General features: G+C 36.0%; 1 protein-coding gene across 1 annotated transcript in view; it reads right to left on the bottom strand.

Annotated features, from left to right (window-relative positions):
• PIGK (phosphatidylinositol glycan anchor biosynthesis class K) overlaps positions 1-26417 on the bottom strand; it is a 206421-nt gene extending 180004 nt beyond the window's left edge. The window contains exons 1-3 of the mRNA XM_037826885.1: positions 26310-26417; positions 18620-18673; positions 10779-10870 (exon numbers count right to left, since the gene is read on the bottom strand). Of these exons, the coding sequence (XP_037682813.1) occupies positions 10779-10870; positions 18620-18673; positions 26310-26402 (239 nt within the window). The 5' untranslated portion in view covers positions 26403-26417. The remainder of the gene's footprint in view (positions 1-10778; positions 10871-18619; positions 18674-26309) is intronic.

Raw genomic sequence — 26417 nt, 5'->3', positions numbered from 1 at the left:
AGGGCTATGGTGTAGTCCCCTACCTTTTTCTCTTTCCTTTATTACAAATTCAGTTGAAATTATACAAATTGGCAAATGTATTCTAAACAGCAAAGACTCTCAATGTTTTCAGATCGAGAAGGGAAGGAAAGAGGGAAGGAGAGATGAAAGGAAGAATGGAGGAAGGAAGAAAGAGAAGCAGCAAATTAAATTAGTATATAAACCATGTGTATGTGTGTGTGTGTGTAAATGTCTACATGTGTACACATACACACACACACCAGCTGCCTTTCTTCCTTTCTATTTCTCAGACCAACTTAGTACCTATCCTAAGTCACATGACCTCAAGTACATCAGGTTGCTCAAGTGCATCAGGTCCCCATTAATTTTTACCTTAGTTCAGAAATAGTAGCCTAAATAGAAGAGCCAAAGCAGATACTTAAGAACCCCCAAATTTTATTCCCTCTTTCCAGTTTTTTACTTTTCCTCTCTTTTGACAGATTTCCACAATCTATAAATCTGTTTTGTCTCATAATCAAAAACCTATCTTAATTCTCAGTCCCCTCAGTCTATCTCCCTTTCTCTTTAACATCCTCCAGGGGGTGATCTTTGCTTCCCAATAACTCTTCAAACCAGTGTAATCATACTTTTTCTCACCTAATTCAAAAAGAACTGAGTGCATCTCTTACAGGATATTTCTACATTTGACACTGTTGGCTATTCCCTTTTCAAGACTCCTCTCTTGGGTTCCATGATTCCTTACTTTTCAAGTATTCCAACTACTGCCACAACCACAAGGGGTCTTCCTGAAAGGACCTGTAAACATTCAGACTCACAAGACTATTACTAAATACACTTGGCATAAAATTCAGTTAGAAGGATACAGAACAGGAAACTATGCTGGTAAGGCAGTATGGTAGGCTGCATAATGCCCACTCCCCAAAATATCCATGTTCTAATCCCCAGAACCTTTGAATATGTTACATTTCATGGTAAAGTCGATATGATTAAGTTAAAGATCTTGAGATGGGGACATTATCCTGGATTATTTAGGTGGGCCCAATATAATCACAAGGGTCAATATAGGAAGGATGCAAAAGGGTCAGATTCAGAGAAGTTGATGTGATGACAGAAGAAAGATCAGAGAGAGGTCTGAAGATGGAGGAAGGGGCCACAAGCAAAGGAATGCAGGTGACCTATAGAAGCTGGAAAAGGCAAAGAAACAAATTCTCTCCTAGAGCCTCTAGAAGGAACACAGCCTTCTCAACCCATTTTGTACTTCTGACCCCAGACACTATAAGATAATAAATATGTGATGTTTTAAGCCACTAACTTTGTGGTAATTTTTTATAGCAGCAATAGAAAAAGAATGCAGACCATCCTAGGCATCCCTCTTCCACAGGAGTATCCTTGCAACAATCTATACAGCAATTCACACAACTGTTAGGATCTATTCTCTTTGGTCCTTCAGGTTACAACTCAGGTATGAAGGAATGAGACTTACATCAGGCAAGCAGAATATTCACTTTGGCATAGAAGCTGCATGCCCCACTAGAGTAGATCTCATATGCAACAACTCCATAGACTTTTCAGGGTCCCCCAAAAGGAACAAGCCAGTTACAAGAGTCGCCACACTAGGGAAGTCCAAAGATAGGGCTTTCTCCTCAGGTATTTATGATTTATTTATCCCAGTCCAGTTGTAGTTGTCTAATCAATAAGGGGAAATTTTTACCATAAGGAATGTTGCCCATCTCTATCAGATTTAGGGTCAAATTCTTATGCAGAAGAAAAGGACTTTGTTAACCCTTTGCCCACATCTTAATGTTTATTCTAGTTAAGCTCTTTTAACTGCAAGGAATCACTAAAGCTAGTTCAAGTAAGGAGGATGAGCATTAGAATGGCACACAATTTTAAGGGAATTCAAAAATAATGTCTTCTAGAGACTAGAACTAAAAAAGTATTCTTGGCTATTTCAACAAATAAAAATTTATAGAATCCAATTACAGTGTTTTGCCAGTGTTTCAGCTATTCTGAAAACATCTACTTCTTTCTCTTTTCCCTATTAATAGGTTTATCATCCCCTTCTATTCTGTATACAAACAACCCATGACCGAAAATAGTTCAATTTACAAACCACTACCTTTCTATGACCTTTCTTACGACAAGGCTCTCACAGTAATAAGAAAACTAGTTTTTAATATCATTAAATTAATACCAAGTCAGTTGATGTGAGGCCAATGCAATCAAAGGAGTAAGAAAACAAAGGCTGATTTGAAAAAATGTGAAATGAAGCAAGAGAGAAGGGAGCAGGAATTACTGTTGGGGCAGCCAACCAATAATATCCATACCAAGGAAGTACTGATTCCCCACCTTAGAGGTAAGAGTGCCAAGGCTGAGACACTAAATAAGTTCCAAGGTTGAAAAACTAATAGTTTTGCAGGCCATTTCTTAGCTTACTGAAAGTATAATGATGCAGTAAGAAACAGAATAAGTAAGTATGAATCTCCAGCACAGCGAAGAACTGTCTTATACGATAGTCCGTAGAACTATGAGTGTCAACTTGGCCCTTCCACTACTGACTGCTCTGGATTCCTCTGACCTGGCTAGTTTCTCACTTTCTGAAAGCTGTGCCAACTGTCAAACTTAAGGATCACAACAGTGAGAAATTATGGCCATTCACTCATATCCTTACATCAAATATCTTTTGCATTGTTTCTTTGTTGGTTTGGTAGTAATTTGAAGTGCAAACAATTTAATAAAGTCATCATTCTTGCCCAGACTTCATGGCCTGGCCTAACTCAACAGAACCAGAATTTAAATTAAGCAGTCTGACTCTAAAGCCTGTACTCTTAAACACTATACAACAGCCTCCCATCCAATTTGTGGTTTCCTAACATTACACAATCCTTAGAAACATCTGAGGTTTATGACTGATTTTAAACAAAGCTCTTATCCTATTACAAATACTTAGGAAACCAAGTTATTATACACTCTGGCATAAATACAAGATGCAAAAAGCAAAAGGTTCATTCTACTAGAGGTATCAAAGTGAAAATAAAGATAATTTGCTGAGTTATCCTCAAATTTAAACAAATGGACAGCTTCAGAGAAAGATTATTACAGGAAAAGCTCTGATGATAGGCTATTATAATTTTTGTAAGATTAATAGGTTATACTTTACAATAGTAAATAAAGTATGTTAAGTAATCATGCAAACACCAACTTCACAAGGCCAATCAACAATTTATCTTTATTTTTAAATAATTTCTTTATGATTCCTTTTTCTTTTTTATTTCATTTATTTATCTGATGAATTGGACAACACAGTATGATATAATCCCTCTAGCAGGATTCTAGTAATAGGTCTGCCACTACCTAACTGTTGATATTAAACATCACTTTATCTCTCAGGGACATGTTTTTATCATCTGTAATATGAAGGATTTCTCTGAACTATTAATTCTGAGGCCTTTAAAAGGCAATTTTTATCACCAAATATCCAATATGAAAGGTTTCTGAAGATTTTAAAAAAAATGTTTAAAAGGTACAAAGACTGGAAAGGAAGAAAACTATCATGGTTTGCAGATCAAAAAAAGGCAAGAGTCAAATTATTAGAATTAATAAGAGTTCAGTAAGTTGGTAGGACAATATACAAAAATAAAATACATACACAGCAATAGGAGTTAGAAAATGTATTTTTAAAAGGATATCATTTACAATATCAACAAAATAATGTAAGTAAAAAATTTCTGCCAGAGATGTGGTGGTTTGAATTTGTATGTACCCCAAGAAAAACATGTTCTTGAATTTAATCCATTTCTTTGGGTGTGACCCCATTGTAAGTAGGGCCATTTGATGAGGTTACTTCAGTTACGAAAGAGTGGCCCACTTTGATCAGGATGGGTCTTAATCCTATTATTCAAGTCCTTTATAAGCAGAGTAAAATTCAGATAGATAGAGCAAAGGCAACAGGAAGCAAAAGTCTGGACACTGACAAAACCCCAAAGACAAGGGAAAGACCAGGAGGCATTGCCATGTGCCTTGTCATGTGACAGAGGAGCCAAGGATCACCAGCACCCATCCCCAGAATTAGTCTTCAGGAAGTAAGCATTGCCTTGATGACACCTTGATTTGGACATTGTTTTTGCCTCAAAACCGTAAGCAAAAAATTCCCATTGTTTAACCTGACTCATTTCTTGGTATTTGTTTGAGCAGCCTAGGAAAGTAAAACATGTTTACAAATAAAAATTTTAAATTATAAAATGTAATCAAAAGCAGTTAAAGAAGACAATTAAATGGAGATATAACTTGTTGATAAATTCAAATGTTTCATACCATAAGGAAGGTGATTTAAATCAATCTATAAATTCACTGCAATGCAAATCAAAATCCCAACAGGGTTTTTTGAAGAACCTTGACAAGCTCATTCTAAAGTTAACTTCGAAGAACAAGACCCAAGAAGAGCCAAGAGCCAAGATGATTCTAAAGAATAACCAAGTCAAGGGAATCAGGTTACCAGATATGAAGATAGTAACAGTAAAGAAGACAGTGCTGTGTTGGTGAAGGGAAAGGTATCTCTCTCATTTTTATCATTCCCAAAACCTTCATATCTATATGTAATCAAGAAAGAAATTTCCCGTCTGCTCCATAAAACACCCTCACAGTATCATTAATCTTGCAAAGTGTTTCTATTTATCATCTAAACACAAAAGCATGATGGTAGTTGCCAAAATGTTCCTTTTACCTTTGTACTATCTCTCTCCCTAGGGCACCTTTCAACTTCCTAACTATTCTAAACACTTCCCTATTCAGTATATTTTACACTTCTCTACAAAAAACATCATGTGGAATGGCAGACAAACCAGCTGCCAGTGTGAAAATAAAATGACAGATTGTTCAGAATCCATGTATCCATATTCAAACTCTATTATTTATATTTTTAAGGAATAAATGAGAAAAAACTGTTGGTAAGGGACAGGGGAATAGAGCAAGAACATGCAAAGGCATAAGTTAAAATTATCCTGATAATAACTATGATAGTATACTGTAAATTTTTACAAAGCACATTTAATCCAGTTCCAACTCTTTCATTCATAAAAATAGGAAGCAAATTCATACAATAAAAATAGAATAAAAATTCACAGCTACATATGTTTTAATTACTTATAAAATTCTATAAACTTAATTGTTATGGCTGAAAAAGAAAATGAATCAGTGGCCTCCCAGTAGGAAAGAAATATATAGGTAGGCAAGGAGAATACAGAGGGCATTCTAAGTGTTCTAGGTGAGATACATGATCAAAAATAGAATAGGAGTGACTAGATAATGTAGTAGATGTGACAACAAATGAACATAGTCAATTGAAATAGCAAAGCAGTCAGTAAAGACTAAGGCTGGTTGAAAATTTTAGATCTGTTAGAGAGGCAACAGAGAGTCAATGAAGGATCTTAATCGTAGCAGTGGAAAGATGAAAGCAGTGACTGAGAAAAATAATTCTAACAGCTGTGGGTAGGACAAAATGGAGGGGAAAAGAGACTAGAGGCAGGGAATAAACAGCATGAAGTACACATGAAACAACAAAAACAGGCAATATTAATAATGTAAAGAATAAGAAAATTTAGGGAAAATCAAAGAGGCATTTCTTATATTTATTTAACTAATATTAACTACTTCCACATACATTCAATTTGTAAATATACATTTTAGAATTTAATAAGATATTTACATGACCTGTTTGCGTAATTATATCAATCTCTATGGGATTGTTACAAGAATAAAATGAAACAATATATATTAAAAAGAATTCTCTAATTGTAATGTTAAATAAATTTAACTGTTGTAATTTGGGAGGGAGGAGATAACTGAGATATAATAGAAAGGCTCAAGCCATAAAGTCAGAAGACCTGAATACAAATTCTGGTTCTATCATTTAATAGCTTTATGACCTTAAGCTAGTTTTTTAACCATCCTGGTTATATTTTTAATATGTAGAATGGGACAAACAATATCTTATAAAAGGCTCAAGGAATAAATGAAATAATTCATTATAAAATCCCTAACATTACATCAGAATTTTGGTAAACAGAGAATGTATTCCAGGTAAGGATGAGGGAGAGAATCAGAAATAGGGGTACATTTTGGCTGACCTTTTTGGAGAGAGAGCCACAAACATTATTAAATGACCATAATGGCAATGTCCTTCTCCATATTATTTTAATGTGGAATTATACAAGAAGGTTGCTGAAGTATCTTATTAATGCTCCACTTTAGATGTGCCCTCTCATGTACAAGGCCTAATCAACAGCAGCATAAAGAGCAATAATCAAAAGTTATATTACCAAAGCGATTTAAAAACAACAAAAACAAATAGTGAGTTTTTCTTTTTTAATTTAGAAAAAAATTATCAAAATTTACATAACTGTCCAATAGCTCCCACTTTTAATTCTAAAATTCATTACTTGAGAAAAGTTAAAAAGGACAAGGGATAAAGAAGACAAAGTGCATCCTGAGGGAATTTAAATGGTAAAAAGGTAGGAAATAACAAAGAATGAAGTTGACTTATCTCAAGCAATACTGATATGGACTTCTAACTGAAAGAAATAAATCAATCTGAAATGCTTTGGTGAGATTACCCCACCCATGGATCCCTAAAGCAGGAGTTAGGGAAGAGTTTATAAAATCAACCATAGAGCACTTTTAACTCAGTGGGGTTTGAGAAACAAGATTAAAAGAGAATATAAATAACAGAATACCTAAATATTTCCTTTCTGGCTAGTCCAGTAAGGTCCACTTGGCTACAGATCTTTGGCAAATTATTCACTCATTCATTCGACTCTGCACAATATAGCAAAAAAAAAATACTGTGAGATATACAAACATAGTATCAGACCCAGCCTTCAAGAATTAAGATCATTACATATAAGAAAGGTCTACAGGAAGAATAAATTAAATGCTATTTATGCAAGGAGGATCAGGAAAACGTTAGGGAAAGCATGGATTGACTTTGGACATAGGAAACCTGCAAAGGAGGGAAGGAAGGAACTGTAGCTGGAAGAACCAGTGTCAGGCAAGGTACAAAGGCCAATACAGTGACTAACAAAAAGGAATTTGGCTGGAGGATAGGGATTGAAATGAAATGATCAGAATGTCAGACTTGGAACCAAATTGCAAAAAGTGTTGAGTACCAGGAGAAGAGATTTGGATTTATTCTGCATACACTAGAAGTTTCTGAATAAGGAAAAGTAACAAATAAAACGTTTAAGTTAGGAATATTCATTTCACATCAATGACAGAAATATGGAGTAAGGAAAAAACAGTGCTAGGTGAACTCAGAAAGCTGTTGGATTTACCTATAGAAATAGATGGTTCATCAAACAGGGATCATTACAAAAACTCAAATCCACCCAACTTGTAGGAGAGCTAAATCATATTTTAAGAAAAATTATATACACATTTAACTCCATTACTTAAGTCTATGAGCTCAACCAGAAAAAAAAAAAAAAAAAAAGGAGGGTATATATGAGGTGAGAGGTGTGAATCTGCATTCCCTCTGTCAGTCTCAATTCACATGTGCTTCTCACAGCATGAGCATCACAATTCTAATCTTAAAGATGTGTTTTTTCTTCATATAACATGGCCCCTAATCATAAGTAAACCACTTTACCGAATGCTTACCAAAGAAAAAGGGTAATGTGTTCTGGCACTGAAGGGAAAACTAGTTGTGATAGATCTTAATGAAAGACAATACTATACTCTATGTGGTATTTAAGAAACTCTTCAAGATTAATTTTAGGTCAAATATTGGTAGTAGCTAAAGAGGAATTTAGTTCAATATAATTATTTAAAGGTGGAAAATTACCTAAAAGTAGTCAAATATTCCAGAAGCTAAAACCAGGCAAATACCAAAATCCCCAAGGCATGGGTAAGGTTACAGAAACAGTGGTAAAAGAGCATCTCCTCCATGGAACTGAGATACAAGAATAATAATCAGAAAACTGGAGAGTGTTCCTGAGGGTCTGATGAGCATGTCTTTTCACCTCTCCCCAGAAACATAAAATCCCTTTCCCCTGAGTCAATATTTTGAAATATTATAAAATTCTGGCAACTTATTGATTAAAATCTCTTTAATATCAGATTAATTTTGCTAAAAATAGACTAACACAACTTAGGGGTTAGAAATGTTTTTAAAGTACCACTTCTGATCACTTGGATTGAGCAACTGATAAAATGTTTCCACTTGTATTTATTATCTAACAACACCTGCTAAGCACCTACTATGTGCCAGGCACTGTACTACATGCTGGAGGTACAAAGTGAAATAAAACACAATACCTGTTACCTTAAAGAAGTTTAAATTTTAGTGAGGGAGACATACATCTATAGATGTACAATAGTTATAATTAAAGTATACACAGAATGCTATGAGAACAAATACGAAAGTCAGGAAATGATTTTTTGAAGGAGTATTTTGAGTAAAGAGAATTTGGAAGGTCAGGTAAAGTGAGAGCTGTGCTTTCAAAACTCGGTCGTACACAATAACCACATATGTCTTGGCCTAACTTCAGATTTAATGTGTTAGAATCTCCAGAGGTGGAGCCCGGAAATTTGTATTTTTAACATGTACCTTAAATAATGTAGAATCACAGACAAGTTTGGGTAGCAGTGAATTAAGGTAAAGTAAAGAAAATATGGCAGGCAGAGAGAATAGCTCAGTATGGCTACGAGAGAAATGAGAGCAAGAATAGTGATATAACTATTTTTAGTCAGAAAGTAATAAATTATTATTAAACAAAACATATTTAAAATGTGCATTTTAAATGGGACCTATGGAATTGGTGTGAACTTCCAAATAAAGACAATCCAAATAAAGGCAATCACCTGTGTTACATATTGTAGTGAATAATTTGTGACATGAACTAATTTCTTATTAAAACATATGGGAAAACTAAACGGAAATACTCTGCATTTCATGACAAAGGTAAAATGCTCCTTTAAACAAACAAAAACAGAACTTTAGTCATAATTTTTATTAAATTCTGTGACCAATCATTTCTCTCAGGATACATTTCTCACATTATGACAGGAGCTATGATTATATTGTTTTAACTTGAAAAGGTTTTATAATGTATAAAATAAATTCAACCTATACTTTGAAACTCAAGCTTTAAAACTGAAAATGATTTAAAAGTTTCAAACTTTTTGTTTAATAATAATTTATTACTTTCTGACTAAAAGTTTACCTATAATTGTATTTTTATACTCAATTCCAGGTAGGAGTAAAATGGTACAATCATCAAAAAAAGGACTATTTGCCAAAACAGGCTAAAAGCCAAAGAAAATCTTTTTAATTGATTTCTATTTGTTTAATAAATTGTTTAAATCACAAACTGTTTAAATGTCTAAGTCACTACCCAATAAAGACTTCATAAACAGAGATGTAGACAAGTAATCATTTGAAAAAGAAATAAGCTTTTAAAGAACATTATTCAGAAACCTAGAGACAAAGTTACTAAACAATATACAAAATACATCCTATTGCTATATTCTATTTCTAAAAAAGTCCCTCCAAATCTTACTTTAAATGTATCCTAAAGACTCAAAGAACAAAGATTCCTATACCAAAGTGAAAACTATTGCCAAACCATGCATAGTGATTCCCTAGAAGAGTTTAATAGCAGTTTTAACAGCAGTTAAAAACCCAAAGTCAGGGGACTAACTACATAGTTCTATTTGAGAACCCAACTGACAAATTATAATAATTGGCTAATTACAAGAATTATACCTGTATACCTGATATAACAAATCATCCTCTCAGATTTCATTTAATGTATTTTTAAATGGTATCATCTGGTTGTCTTAATTTTCCAGATGAAATATGGAATTCATTTATAGCTTTGTCAACGTCTCAGGCTAAAATTATCTATTTATATAGAATGTAATATAACTTTGTTTCCTGAATCATTCACTGCTTCCTTTCTGTTCCTGCAGACTTTATTCATAATTATTTGTTTGAATCCTGCAAAGAAGATACTATTATCACCATGTAACATGAAGAAACAGGCTTACTGTGGTTAGGTGACTTAACCAAAACCACCACTCAAGTCAGATTATGAACTCAAATCTGTCTGACCTCAAAGCTTTTCCTACACTACCTCACAGTAGAGAGGAATATGGGACTAAATAAATCAAACCTAAATTGACTGCAGTCTATTGCTATAACTGCCTTGAAAGCAGACAAAAACAAAGCTATCATAATTGAAAAATCAAATGTAGAGGATGTGTATCTGGGCATGGAAGTATGGGGGTGCTGCCTAATATCGGAACTCCCTCTCTGAAGGAAATTTCCCAATTTATGAGTCTTCATAGAAAGCAGAGCCCACCTTCCTAAACAGAAGCTAATAATGCTATATACTCATTCTCCCATCTGCCCCTGAGGATGGATATGGGTGCTTGACCTAGGCTCTGCCAATATGCTATTCTCACCAAGAGCTCTGAATTAAGATAATAGCCAAGACAGCAAAGGTTGTATTTTGGCAGCAGACAGTAGCAGCAACATTTTTCCATGTTTCTACAGAGAACAGTAGCAGCCATGTAGTGGCTGAGTCTAGTGTTCAGCAATGACAGCTGCACCACTGTCACTGGACTGGTTTTATGCCATGATTTTTAGCTATGTCTTTTCTGCTATAGGTTTATCTTTTTTCCCCAAATCAACACAAATATACAATACATATAAAGCAAATAAATCATCTAAGGATGATTTTCACTGAGGTTCAGACGTAAGATTTAATAAAGTTACTTACCTGTCAGGAATACCAAGCCTCTTGACACTTCTGTAAACAGAAAGTGTATTTGCAACATGTCGATAATTAAACCAGAATCGGGATGTGCAGACCTAAAGTATAAAAATATATGATTGATGTGAATCTAAATAAGGCATGGACTTACAGAATTATTTCTTTAATAATGGTGATTATTATAATATTAGGATACTACTATAATAATAGGATACTGAGGTGCCTAAAAAAAGAGTATAACATAATTCGCACTCAGAAAAACTAAGAACTTCAAAAACTGTCAATTGAATCAACCTCTAAAGAGAGAAACCCTTTATAACTTGGTATTAAATAATGGTCATTAAGCTTAAGAGAAAACAAAACTTTGGGTAATTTAATCAAATTTGGAACCAATTTGGTTACTCTCAATTTCTATTATTCGATAATGTTCCCATTTCTAAAAGATTTAAGTTCTTTAGAATAAAAGATAATGCCCATAATCACTTCACAGAATAGAAAAGAAAATTAGCTACCCTGGGTTATATAATATTCCTTTCACTCTTAATTGCTTCCTAATTTTAGTAAGAAATGTAGGACACAGACTAAAACATGACATACAAAATAAAAACTGTTATTATAGAGAAACTGTTGAACCGAACAGAAAACTAGAAAAAATTCAACCAACTTTTACACTAAAAAAACTCTGACTCCTAAAAATGTTATAAAAGGTGCTAAGAACATTTAACATGATGTTTCAAAAGTTAGCCTTCTTGGGGACCCATTCTAAGGAAAATAAATAGAGATGAGGATTGGTAGTATATCCACCAAGCACCTTCCTACCTCCTACCACATACCTGTACTGATAGTAGGTATAATAACAATTTCGAGAATGGCATAAATGCTCTTGCCTCTGTCAAACAAAGAGGAACCATGTGATTTTTTTTTCCTTAAACCTGAACTCTCAACCTGGAAGCCAATAAGGAAGACTGAAATTTTGATTACATGAAAATATTAAAACCCCAAAAATCAAAAATACCATAAAATCCCAACAAATTAAAAACTCAAAATAATATTACAAAGGCTAATTTTCTTAATTATGACTCAATAAGGAAAAAATGAACAACTCAATTTTGAAAAATGGACAAAGGATAAGAACAAGCACTTCATTTTTAAAAGTATTAAAAATGAACAATAGGGGAAGAGCTAAGATGGCAGCACAGAGAGGAGTGGAAGGCAGTTACCCCCCCCGGAACAATTCACAAATCACAGAAAAATTAGTAAATATCCTGGAATAACTGAGGGGACACAAACATGACTGTCCACTCATCATACACCAACCTGAACTGCGAGGAATGCCCGAGATTGCAACATAGAATCTGTAAGTAAAAACTGCGCACCCACACCAAGAGCTGAGAGCCCCTCCCTCACGGAAGCCTCACGATGCTAGAGAGCAGCACTCTCTCATCCCAGCTCCAACTGGGGTCTTAATGTTAACTGCTCAACACAGACAGCGAATCCCCAACAAGCACACAGAGGCTTTTGGTGACGACTGACCTTGGGAGAGTCAGGGGACATATCTATCTCAGGATGGGGAGCCCAGAGGATTGAGTGCTATCTCTGGCCAATGGGTGAATCTGCGGGCTTTCTGTCCCTTTCTCTCTCTGTCAACCTGGGCAGCTCAGTGGAGAAAGCCTCAGCCATTTTCAGCTCGCAGTGTTTGCAATAGAGAAAGCCTCAGCCATTTTAAAATGTCAGCACTCTGAACCAGATAAGGGGGGAGATAGCAGAGTAAGAGAAACAAAGAATCTATTTATATGCAAATGACCTCTCTCTAGGGGGCATAACTTCCCAAGAGGAAAGAGAAGGGGCCCAGCTCTACTACCTGCCTTACATTCAGAACCAGCCCCCAGAGCCTGGGGGAGGAGAGCCACGGGCCACACCCCCTTACACCAGCCCGTTACAGGCTGACAGGCACCACCTGCTGGGCAGAAAAGCACAGGATGTGTCAATCCTCTAAGACACACCATCAGGGAAACCGGATACTGAATATTTCCTCCTTCTGTGACCTGAGCTTGTTCTCATCGGGGAAAACCTGATTGGGGTAGCCTAGGAGGTCAGATGCCTAGACAACAGAAAACTACAACCTACACTAAGAAAAACAAAGTTATAGCCCAGTCAAAGGAACAAACTTACACTTCAGCTAAGATACAGGAATTCAAATAACTAATGCTAAATCAATTCAAAAAATTTAGAGAAGATATGGCAAAAGAGATAAAGGCTATAAATTAAACAGTGGGCATACATAAGGCAGAAATTAAAAGTTCAAAAACACAACTGGCAGACTTTATGGAAATGAAAGGCACAACACAAGAGACGAGAGACACAATGGAAACATACAACAGCAGATCTCAAGAGGCAGAAGAAAACACTCAGGAACTGGACAACAAAACACCTGAAAGCCTACATGCAAAGGAGCAGATGGAGAAAAGAATGGAAAAATATGAGCAACATCTCCAGGAACTTAAGGACAAAACGAAATACAAGAATGTACGTATCATTGGTGTCCCAGAAGAAGAGAAGGAAAAAGGAGCAGAAGCAATAACAGAGGAAATAATCAATGAAAATTTCCCATCTCTTATGAAAGACATAAAATTATGGATCCAAGAAGAGCAGTGTACTCCAAACAGAATAGATCTGAATAGGCCTATGCCAAGACACCTAATAATCAGATTATCAAATGTCAAAGACAAACAGAGAATCCTGAAAGCAGCAAGAGAAAAGCAATCCATCACATACAAAGGAAGCTTAATAAGACTATGTGCAGATCTCTCAGCAGAAACCATGGAGGCAAGAAGGAAGTGGTGTGATATATTTAAGATACTGAAAGAGAAAAACCGCCAACCAAGAATCCTATATCCAGCAAAACTGTCCTTCAAATATGAGGGAGAGCTCAAAATATTTTCCGACAAACAGACAACGAGAGACTTTGTGAACAAGACACCCGCCCTACAGGAAATACTAAAGGGAGCACTACAGAGTGATAGCAGAAGGCAGGAGTGAGAGGTTTGGAACACAATTTTGGGAGATAGTAGCACAGCAATGTAAGTACACTGAACAAAGATAACTATGAGTATGGTTGAGAGAGGAAGGCTGGGAGCATGTGGGACACCAGAAGAAAGGAGGAAAGATAACGACTGGGACTGTGTAACTCGGTGAAATCTAGCGTGTTCAACAATTGTGATAAAATGCACAAATATGTTCTTTCACGAGGGAGAACAAGCGAATGTCAACCTTGCAAGGTGTTAAAAATGGGGAGGCATTGGGGGAGGGATGCAATCAATGTAAACTGGATTCTATAATTAACAGAATCATTGTATTATGCTCCCTTTAATGTAACAAAGGCAATATACCACAGTAAATGCAAATAAGAGGGGGGATAGGGGAAGGGTGTGAGACATTTGACATTGGTGGTGTTGTCTGACTCTTTATTCTACTTTGATTTAAGATTATCTTTCCTTTTGCTGCTTCCTAGCTGTTTTGTTTTGTTTTGTTTTTCCTTTCTTTTTTCTTTTTCTTTTGCCCCTCTACCTTCTTTGACTCTTCCTCCTGCTTTGTGGAAGAAATGTAGATGCGGTGAACACATAAATATATGACTATACAGGGAACCATCAATTGTTTACTTAGGATGGAATATATGGCATGTGAACAAAACCTTCTTAAAAGAAAAAAAAAAATGGGTTGATGATGAAACCTTGAGGGCAATATACTGAGTGAAATAAGCCAGACACATAAGGACAAATATTGCAGGGTCTCACTGATAATCACTAATTATAATATGTAAACTCACAGACATGAAATATAAGTTACTAAGATAAAGAACGAGGCTAAAGAATGGGGAGTGGTTGCTTAGTATGAGCAGAATGTTCAACTACGATGATCTTAAACGTTTGGAAATGAACAGAGGGGACGGTAGCACATTGTGAGAATAACTAACAGTGCTGAATGGTGTGTGAATGAGGGGGAAAGGGGAAGCTCAGAGTCATACATGTCACCAGAAGGAAAGTTGGAGGTCAAAAGATGGGAATACATAAAACTGAATCCTGTGGTGGGCAATGTCTGTGATTAGCGGTAGAAATATTAGAAATCTCTTCCATGAACCAGAACAAATGTATGACAATACAACTATAAGTTAATAATAGAGGGACATATAGATAAAAAATATATACCTATTGCAAACTATATACTAGTTAGTAGTATTTCAACATTCTTTCATAAACAGTAACAAATGTACTATACCAATACTACAAGTCAACAATGGAAGGGATGTGGTCAGGGATATGGAAGGATTTGAGTTTCCTCTTCTTTTTTTTTTTTTTTCCCACTTCTTTGTCTTTATTTCTTGCTGGAGTAATGAAAAGTTTCTAAAAATTGAACAAAAATTAATTGTGGTGATTGATGCACAGCTGTATGAGGGTACCAGGGGCAACTGATTATACACTTTGTCTCTTTGGATAATGGTATGTGAACAATGTCAATAAAAATTAAAATTTAAAAAAACGAACAATAAAACTCTTAAAGATGCTCAACTTCAGTCATAAAATTAGATTGAAAGGAATCAAAAAGTCTGAGAATGCACAGTATTGGAAAGGGTATGGGGAAATGAGTATTCATATATTATTGAGGGAACTGTAAGCTAATATAAACCTTTTAGAAGTACAATTTGCAATACACATTAAATTTGAAAATATATCTATTATTTGATTTAGCTCATGTAAGTTTGCAAAAAGTATGTATACAAGGATTTTTACCATAACATTATCCATTTTGGCAAAAACAAAAAGCTGGAAACAAAATCAATACCCATCCATAGCAAAGACTCTACAGGCTTCCTAACTTGAAGTAGAAATAGTATAAAGCAATTTATATGTGAATTAGTCATTATAAAACCCAGTATTTTTGGTGCACTCTATCGTACACACCTTATACAGTGTCTAATAATTATAAATGTAAGAAACTGCCCTCATTTTCACCAGCAATTTACCAGACAGGAAATTAAGGTGGGAAAAGAGAAGGGACCAGCAAATACCAAGTTAACATAAATGATGACACATACACAGAATGACATACCAAAAAATAAGAAAGCAAGTTGTAAAAGAACACATACTATGATCTGTTAGTCTTTTAAAAAGGGGAAGAAATCAAAATAAATGTGGATATTTGCATAGGAAATTTCTGAAAGGATACACAAGAAACTGTTAACATTGATTACCACTAGAGAATAAAAACGCAGGTCAAAGAAGAGAGCTTTACCTTTTCCATTTACACCTTTTCTAACTGTACTTTTTTCTTTTTAATGAGGAGTAAAGATTATAACATTTTTATTAAACAGAGGCAAAAATGTTTTTGTAAAAGCAGATCCTGAGATTAAAATGGAATGCAACTTTCCTTCTATCTCCCTCTTGTGGCAAAAGGGGCCTTTCACTACTTCTAACTATCTAGTCAAGACAAAAAATTAATTAAAATGGGGGAAGTGGAAATCTAGATTTTTTTTTTCAACATGAAGTATATAATATTGAAAAAAATGTATTTTTAGTGCTTTCAATTTGGTCCTGACCAAATTTCATAATTTTCCACTTAAGATAATACAATTTATTAAAGTTTCAGTATACTAATTCTAAGTTAATGTGTAAAATATTGCAAAATATGAAAATGGCAGTAGTTGTGAAACATTCAAAAATAACTCATCTTCCACTCCTATTTCTCATCAAGGGCCCAGGTTACCGAGATTGGAGAGGGGCTTGGTTAGAGGTTTACCAAAATAAGAAAAGCTTTAATGTGCATGTGGTATAAGCTAATAGGCTCTTAATTCTAAAACATAAGCCCTAATTTGGGAATTGGTAGTGTGTGCGTAGGCAATTATTCCCTCTTCTAAGAATTCCCCAAAGAGAGACCAGTCATGAAAGAGCCCTCAGTTCCCCGAACAGAAAGTTTATTCTCTCCAATTGGTGAATCATGGCCTGGTTCCTGATAGTTTTCTCCACTTTTGAGTAGTCATTGAAAACCCATCTCCTCATCTAGAGCAGCTTTTGTTCAATTCCCTCATAAAACCCCTTGTGAAGGGTGGTATATAGGTGCTCTCTCTTGGAGAACAAGAAAATAAGTCAAGAATCCATGTTATATTGTTCCAGTTAATCACAATTCAGTTATATTTAATACAAATATGTGTAGCACCTACAATCACTATTTACCTCCAGTAACTTGCAGATAATTACATGTATTTAATAAACTACTCTCAATAAACTTACAAAACATCAAACATTTAGACAATCCACTTTTAGCTTAGTTAAGTAATTACAGCCTTATATATCCTTGTTCTGCACTTTTCGGTGAATTTCTCCACTATCTCCTTTATATTCCCACTATATTCTTACAATTCATGTTCCCAGTTTTCCTCCTTTTCCAACATGAGTTACCAGCTTTAAGATGCTGTACATTCTCTGTTCCCCTTTCTTTTGCACAAAAATCAGCTTTCTTTATTGCTTCTTTGACCCTACTCCTTATTTCCTCCTTCTTTCTTCCGGTTAACCCTTTCATACATTTTTTCATTAAGTTAATCTTATTGTCTCTTCTAATCACGTAAATGTCATTAAATGAAAATAAAGTAATGAAACTATTATTCAAATATTTTCCAAGCATAGGGAAAACAAAACTTATTACATTTATTCTAATGTGGGGAATTTAAAAACATGAATTTATGAATCCAGATAAAGTAAAGATGGTAACTCACACTCAAAAAAAAAAAGGGCAGAAGAAAAACATGGGCCAATAAGCAAACCTCTCTAATAATCAAATCAATATAAATTAAAACAAAATAATTTGTTGCCCAGCAATTTAAAAAAGATAAAAATTAATAAAATATAGTACAAACAGCTAACTTAGGTTTAGAAAAAGAGATACTGGTTTTCTGGAAAGCAATTATGGTTTATAACTTGACACTCTTATGCTTACGAATTATCCTAAAGAAAAAATCAGTCAAGTTCTCAAAGATATGTATACAAGGATGATCAGCACAGCCTTGTTTTAAAACATGAAAAATGTTAAACCTAAATGCCCATAAACCAGGAGTTATGGTGCATTTGTAAAAGAGAAAACAACAGAGACTTTGGAAAAGACTGTATATCTCCAAATATATTGGTAGGGAAAGATCCACAAGAGGAAAAAAAAGAGAAAATATATACTGCGAAGGGGTTGCAAAATAGCAGATTTCATATGACCCCACTTATATGAAATCATTTATCTATATATCCTTACATTTATATATGAAGAGAGAGAGGGGTAGAAGAATGCTCACCAAAATGTTGACTCTGGGATGTGGGATTTAATGACATTTTTCTGGCTTCTACTTCTTTGTTTTAATAGAGGTAAAATTTACATAAAATTAACCCTGCCTTCTTTTAAACCCTTGTGCATAATTTGAATTTTCTATAAGGATCATTTATTATTTTTGTAAACAATTAAAGAAAAACTAAAACAGCCTAAGTAGAGATATCTACAAACTAACATTATACATAAGAAGTATAATTACTAGTTTCCAACATTAAAATAAAAGGATTCTATATTTTACAAAATGCTTCCTAATTTGTTCTTATACTTCTTTACAAATAACCATGTGACAAATACATTGAGGGCAAAGAATATTATTAGTTCATGCTGTCAATTTAAAATAAATTGCCAACATCAAAATAAAGAATTTCTGTGATAAAATATAAGAAAATAAAATCTTATTTTCAAAAATTTGAATTACATCAAATTTCTCAGACAGATATCTAAGATGAAAAGCAAAGTATACCTTTATAGAATATACTTACCAAAACAGCCCAATTGTTTGTATGGCCACTTCTAAAGAATTGTTCTGCTTGATCCTAACAGTGAAATAATAAAAAAGATTAGAAGAAACAGTAATAATTTCCCAGAATAAAGACCAATAAAGGACAGTTAAGATTTACAAAATTTTTACAGTTGTAATAATAATAATTTGTCATTACAAAAGCTTATAGAGGAAGAACCTAAGATGGCGGCTAGGTGAGACAGGACAAAAAAAATCTCCGTGAAAAATACTAGGAAAAAAACAGATGGAGACCCAGAGTACCAGTTTCAGCGATGCACCAGTTGGATGAGGCCTCCTAGCACCACAGGGGCCGTATACTTGGTGTAACCAGGAGTCTGCATTCGGAAACGAGTGAGTAAGCCAGCTGGAAGACCCGTAGCCATGCCGCGGTGTGGGGAAGCTGGGAGTTGGCTGCTGGAGAGAAACTGGTTCTTTGAAAAAAAAACAGGGAAAAACCCAGGAGCGGCCGCAGCTGCCGATGGTGGAAACCGCACAGCAAAACACGACAGGAGCGAGCTGAGCCAGCCTCTCGGTGTTGGCCGTGGAGGACAGCTTGCGGCAGACACCCTCAGGACCGGGGAGTGCAGGGGAGAGCCGGAGGGAGGGAGAAGCCCCGCGGCTTGTGGCTGAATCCCCGGAGGGCTGGATAAACTCCCGCCCGGAGCCGTGCCCACAGCCCAGAGCCCCGCCAGTTGTCCCAGAGCTGGGAAGGAGGAACTGCACAAGGAGAGGGGATTGTGGAGACACCCCGTTCAACCATTTTTGCATCGGGCTGAGAGCGCCCCAGCATGGCAGGGCGGCCCGGGGCTTCCCTTAAGGGACGGCACACAGTTGTGACGTAGCACAGCCCTCCCTCAGCAGAGGTCCTGGAAGATCACAGCTGAGAAAGTGGGCCCGCTCGGAAAACCCAGGGACGCTGCACCAAGTCCAGTGGTTTGTGGGTCAGCGAGAGAGAGGGTCTGGGATGGATCCGAAATGAAGGCTTAGACTCTTGTGACAGCCTTGAATCTCCAGGAACACCTGGGGGGATTGAATATTAAAACTGCCCTGCCTCCCTGGCCACCCGGACACAAGCCCCACATTCAGGGCGGACGGCTCTAGCAACACACCCAAACTGAGTTCACCAACTGAACCCCACAAGAATCATTTCCCCACACACCGTGGGGACAAGGTTGGGGAGAGCTGACTTGAGGGGTATAGGTGACTCACAGACGCCACCTGCTGGTTAGCTAGAAAAAGTGTACGCCACCAACCTGTGTTTCTGAAAAATTAGATTGGCATTTTTTTTTTAACAACTCAAAAGAATCCTAACAAGCAAAGCAAATGCCAAGAGGCCAAAAACAACAGAAAATCTCAATGCATGTGATAAACCAGATGATATGGAGAACCCAAGTCCAAACACCCATATCAAAATACCAGAAGACACACAGTTCTTGGCTCAATTAATCAAAGAACTACAATCGAGGAACAAAAACATGGCAAAGGATTTAAAGGACATCAAGAAGACCATGGCCCAGGATATAAGTGACATAAAGAAGACCCAAGAAGAGCATAAAGAAGACATTGCAAGAGTAAATAAAAAAATAGAAGACCTTATGGAAATAAAAGAAACTGTTGGCCAAATAAAAAGATTCTGGATATTCACAATACAAGATTAGAGGAAGCTGAACAAAGACTCAAAGTCCTAGAAGTCCACAGAACAGAAAATGAAAAAACAAAAGAAAGAATGGAGGAAAAAAAAATCAAAAAAATCAAAATGGATCTCAGGGATGCGATAGATAAAATAAAACATCGAAACTTAAGATTCATTGGTGTCCCAGAAGGGGAAGAGAAGGGTAAAAGTCTAGAAAGAGTATTCAAAGAAATTGTTGGAGAAAACTTCCCCAACCTTCTACACAATGTAAATACACAAAGCACAAATGCCCAGCAAACTCCAAATAGAATAAATCCAAATAAACCCACTCCGAGACATGTTCTGATCAGACTCTCAAATACTGAAGAGAAGGAGCAAGTTCTGAAAGCAGCAAGAGAAAAGCAATTCACCACATACAAAGGAGACAACATAAGACTAAGTAATGACTACTCAGCGGCCACCATGGAGGTGAGAAGGCAGTGGCATGACATATTTAAAATTCTGAGAGAGGAAAATTTCCAACCAAGAATACTTTATCCAGCAAAACTCTCCTTCAAATTTGAGGGAGAGCTTAAATTTTTCACAGACAAACAAATGCTGAGAGAGTTTGCCAATAAAAGACCTGCCCTACTCCAGATATTAAAGAGAGCCCTACCGACAGAGAAACAAAGAAAGTAGAAAGAGATATAGAGAATTTTAACAGACATATATAGAACCTTACATCTCAAATCACCAGGACACTCATTTTTCTCTACGGATCACGGATCTTTCTCCAGAAGGGACCATAGACTGGGACATAAAACAAGCCTCAATAAATTTAAGAAGAAAAAAGAAAATTAAATATATTCAAAGCACATACTCCAACCACAATGGAATACAAATAGAAGTCAATAATTTTTTGAATTGTAACTCCAGTATTTACTTCCTACATGATATAAAATACACAAACTCTAAGGACAAATCAGTGGTTTTGAACTCAACGTAAAATATGTAATTTTTGACAAGAACTATATAAAGGTGGGGGAATGAAGGGGTATAGGAACATAGCCTATGTGTCCTATAGAAGTTAAGCTGGTATCAAAGAGAAATGGAGGAAGGGGCAATGGGGAGTTAAGAAATGAGTGTAAGGTTGCTGTTTGAGGTGAAGGGAAATTTCTAGCAATGGAGGGTGGGAAGGTGATAGCATTACAACATTCTAAATGTGATTAATCCCACTAATGGAATGCTAGGGAGGGGGTGGAATGGGAAGATTTAGGCTGTATATATGTTTCCACAGTTGAGAAAAAAAAAAAAAACAGTCTAAATAGACAACAATTGAATGCCAAGGATGACCCTGGATAGGATCGGACGATGGAGAACAGGATGCTCAAAGGGACATAGTTGAGACATAAGGAAAAGGAAATATAGAATGTAAGCTTTGTATCATTATTGAATCTCTTGTACTTCTTAGCTGCGCTTAATGGGATTGCATAAAAGAATGTTCTTGTTCATGGGAAATGTATATGAGAATTATAGTGTTTGTTCAAGGAGGTGTGCAGCTAGCTCTCATATGTTCAGAAGACAGAGCAATAGATGATGGATGATAGATAGGGAGGGAGGGAGGGAGGGAGGAAAGAAATAGTGGGACAACATGTTAAAGTTTGTGGATCAGGGGGTATCGGGGGGGGTCAGAGAATGCTGGAGTTCTGTGTATGGGGTTTGTATGGTTTTTGCAACTGTTCCTATAACTTTGAATTTATTCCAAAATAAAATGTTTAAAAAAAAAAAAAAAGCTTATAGAGATCCCAAAATTTGGCCTTATGAAGAACAAAGCAAAATATCAAAAAGAGGTAATAATTTAAGATACACACAGGAAGAGGCCCTGACCTGGGAATCTGGAGATTTGGGTTTCAGTCCTGGCTTAGACACTGATTAAACAGAGTAATCTAGAACACGATACTTAACAGGACTTAGTTTCCTATAAAGATGTGTGTAACAGCTTCTGCCTGGAAAATTATTATGCATTATACAAATAAGAACTGTATTACATAATTCCTTTCTTAATATTTTCCATACCCTGAGCACTATTAAGAAAGTAGAAAGTTTGCTCAATAGAGAACACAGGATTTGTTTGTTCAACATATTTAACAAGGCCATTATTTAAAATGCAACCTCACCCCAACATTTTCCTTACCATGATTTATTTTTTCCATTGTGTACATCATCTTCTTATATTACATATCGTTAACTTATTTATTATGTGCATTATTGCTTGTCTTTTTCCAACAGGATGTAAGTTCCAGAAGAACAGGGGCTTTTATCTGTTTCACTCACTGATTTTCCCCAAGTAAACTTGGCACATGGTAGGTTTTGATTATTTTTTGAATGAATGTATACATGGCCCAAATGTGCTTACTGGGAGTGGAAAAAGCATGAGTCTGTCCTAGAAAACTGAAACCACATGGATGAGGGGTTCAGAGTAACATCAGAAGATACTATCACATAAAGGTTGTATCATAAAGTTTTAAATTTCAAAAGCTCCTTTTAGGTTGTACTTTGATAATCCCTCTATTAAAGATATCACTCTCCATAATGAGATTGCAAGATAAAAATGTTTTATGCCAAGAATTTCTCAAAGATTAATATTTCACTTTAAGTAATACCCTATAGTTTTTATTCCTATAAGTTTTTTTGTTGTCAGAAGGAAGTCTCTCTACTTCCTTAACCAAAAAAAAAAAAAAAAAAAAAAAAAAAAAAAAAATCACTCCTCTCCTTAACTTCTTACAGATAATGTTTTTTATCCTTTAAATATCTCTAAAATCTCTGCAATTATTCTAACTCACTCTTTAATGTGGTCACAATATTAAACATTAAGGATGAGACATATGTGCTAAAAAATTCACAAAGATTAAGGATGAGACATATGTGCTAAAAAATTCACAAAGATTGCTGAGTTTTATTTTTGTTGGAGGAATACAGGGATAGGCGTTCGTTTTTAAAGATTTTATTTCAAACAGTCAGGTCTTCCACATATGCTTCTAATTTTCCAGTCAGTCTTCAAATTGTGAATGATTTATTTCATGCCTTGATTTTACACATAAAAATGAATACCCTTTCTATTGAGATTTCATTCAACATTCATTCCTGCCGTGAGCTGGGTGCTTTCAATTATTTTGATTGAGCACATCCTCTAACATACTACCATGTACCATTTCACTAATTTGTTCAAGTAATCTTGAATTATATTTGCCATCATGAGACATTAAAAACCTTAGCATCCAATGCCATCCTAATACCTAATGAACATTTTAATGATATATTAAAATAATAGTGGATATAAACCATGCTGACCACAGATCTGCTCCCAAATAGTATTAATTACTAGAATAGTCAAGACTTCCTGGGTGTGAATCTGAGCTCTATTACTTACTAGCTATCTCAACTTAGCAAGGGTGCTTAAGTTTCCATCTCCATTCCCCTTCTATAAAAAGGAAATAATATGACCAAACTCACAGAACGTAGAAATAATGACTGAAATATAATAACTGCATAACAAATGTTAGCTAGAATAACATTTGGCTAAGAAAATTTCAGAGAGAATAAAATTTTAAAATTCCACTAAAATGTGTGCATAAGCGGCCTAGGTGCCAAGGAAAAAGATGCTATTGTGGATACAGCATTGGTTTAGGAATTCAAAGACCCAGGTTTTAGCCCAGGTCCTATCCCCCAGTTGGCTATAAGATTGGGATAAGTCATTTAGCTCTTTCAACTTGACTTTCCTCATATAGAAAATAAGAATTGACTCAAATAATCTGCAGTGTGCCTTACAGTTCCAAAATTCTTGTATCACTAAGATATAATCTTGTGTGACTGTTTAGACAACATAGTCACTGCAAAGCTACTCATTCATTTTACATGTATTAATGGAGAACCTATTATGTGCCAGGTACCAGGTTAAGTAAAGTTATACAAAAATCCCTAAAAAGCAGCTGCTTTCCCTCAAGAATCCCACAGTTCAATAAAGATAGGCATGCAAACATATTACACTACAATGTAACATTCACTCATTCATCGTATTCATTACATGTCATGGGTCAGTCACTACCCCAAGTGCTCAGAACATGATGGACCAAAATAGCCATAGTACTTGCCTTCAGTTGGACAAACACTGGTTAAGTAGATAATGGCAAACTATAAATTCTATAAAGAAAACTACACAGATAATGAAAGGGTATAATAGGGGAACTTGATCTGATCTGAGGAGCTCAGGGAAGGTTTCCCTAAAGAAATTGACAATTTGGATTAAGATCCAAAAGATGAAGAGAGGAGGGAAGACAATTCCAGAGAGAGGAAACATGGCCCCTCAAAGCAGGAAGGGGCTTAAACATTTTGAGAAACTGAAAGAAGATTAGCATAACTACAAATTTGAAAGAGAGAGAGAGAACTGGAGTTGTACATAGGAGCCAAAGTATGCAGGGCCTTTGTCAGTCATGATGAAGATTTTGTTCTTTACCCTAAGAGTAACATTAAGATGAATGTGGGTGACATGATCAGATTTGCATTTTGAAAAGTTTACTCTGGCTGCAGCTTGGAGAAAAGATTGGAAGAAAGAATGAATTCAGTAGACAGGTTAGGGAGTTAAGTAAAAGACCTAAGTAAAAGATGGAATAATAGAAACTACAAAGCATACAGGTGTATGTATAATACTAGGTAAGTGTACAATATACAAAAGTAAGGCAAAAGTGGGGACAGGGAAAGGTTCTACAGAGGTTATGCTTTTACTGCACTTTAGTAAATGATCCAAGGAAACTGGAAGTATAAAACTCAGTAATGTGAAAAGCACAGCAACAGTGTAACTAAAAAAATGGTATCCAAAAGGAAGTAGGCAAGATATTCTAGGATGAACAAGGAAAATAGAACTTCTATTCATATTTATTTATCAAAAAATATGCTTTATATTAAATATATAAGCTAAGTCATTCATAACACACAGAGTGTACATGCTCAATATCTTTTTTTTAACTGACGGGGTGTGTATTCAAAAAGTTGTAGTCCACTGGTCTAAGCTCAAGGTGCTGAGGTGGGGCTCCAACATGGAAAACAAGGACCGAATCATTATGTTTAAGCTTCATTCTTACACAAAGGAGAAACATTGAAAGAATTCAATTAGAAATATACGGTGGTTAGGTTTACATTTCGTGACGATCAATCTAGCATCAAATTGAAGGAGTCTGGAAGAAACGATCAGGACCTGAATTAAGCCAGTGGAATTGGAAAGGTGAAAGCAACCTTATGAGTTCAGACATAGAATTCAGTGATTGTTAGAATGGGGAGGTAAAGAGAAGAGTATTAAAACTCTCAGGTTTTTGGCTTAAAAGCAATATTACTGGGTTAGGAAATGCAGGAGAAAAGGGCGCTTAATAGACATTAGATAAAACTTTGGACACGGATTTTCAAATGTCTGCTGACCATTCCTACTCCTTAGCCAGCTGGATATGCAGACCTGGAACTGATGCTAGAGATCTAATGGTAAAAATGGACTGAGAAATCATCAGAGCACATGGGGATAATCAAATCTTCATAACGGACCAGAACTTCCTGTGACCACTTTAAAAAGGGGGGTGGGGTGAGGGGTGCGTGGGATTGGAGTGGCGGATGGTGGGAAGGAAAGACGATAAAACGCAGTACTTCATCTGACTGCTATCAAAGAGGAGCGGTGCTGTTCAGAAGTAGGAAAGTAAGTGCAGCGCTCTTGGGCTGACATTTCACCCGCCCCACAGCCATTTTTCACCTCCTAGGAACTACACACACATTGGAGCAGAAGATCAGGCCCTCGACTCTCTCCCTGGAATTTGTTTATATTTTTAATTCGTCGTTTCAAACGGCTGAAACCGATCCACACTGTCCTATGAAAGTCACCAGTGACACCCTCCCCACAGCCCAGCCTGGCTCAGAGGCTTCCCTCAGCTGCTCTAGATCTGACATCTGCGGGGCCGCTCAAAGATACAATACAGCCGTCCTCTCAGAGCCCTGCTGCTCACAGGAGCCTGACTCCTACCTCGATCTGACTAGCGACCAAGCCGCCGAAAGACAACAGCAGCAACCCTGCCAAGGAAGCCGCAACCCGGCGAAGGAAGTAGGTGGCAGCCATATTAGCCGGCTTCAG

Source organism: Choloepus didactylus, chromosome 2 (genome assembly GCF_015220235.1).
Source record: "Choloepus didactylus isolate mChoDid1 chromosome 2, mChoDid1.pri, whole genome shotgun sequence".
NCBI lineage: Eukaryota > Metazoa > Chordata > Mammalia > Pilosa > Megalonychidae > Choloepus > Choloepus didactylus.
Note: the sequence above shows the minus strand (reverse complement) of the source record. Positions and strands in the feature narration are given on the sequence as shown.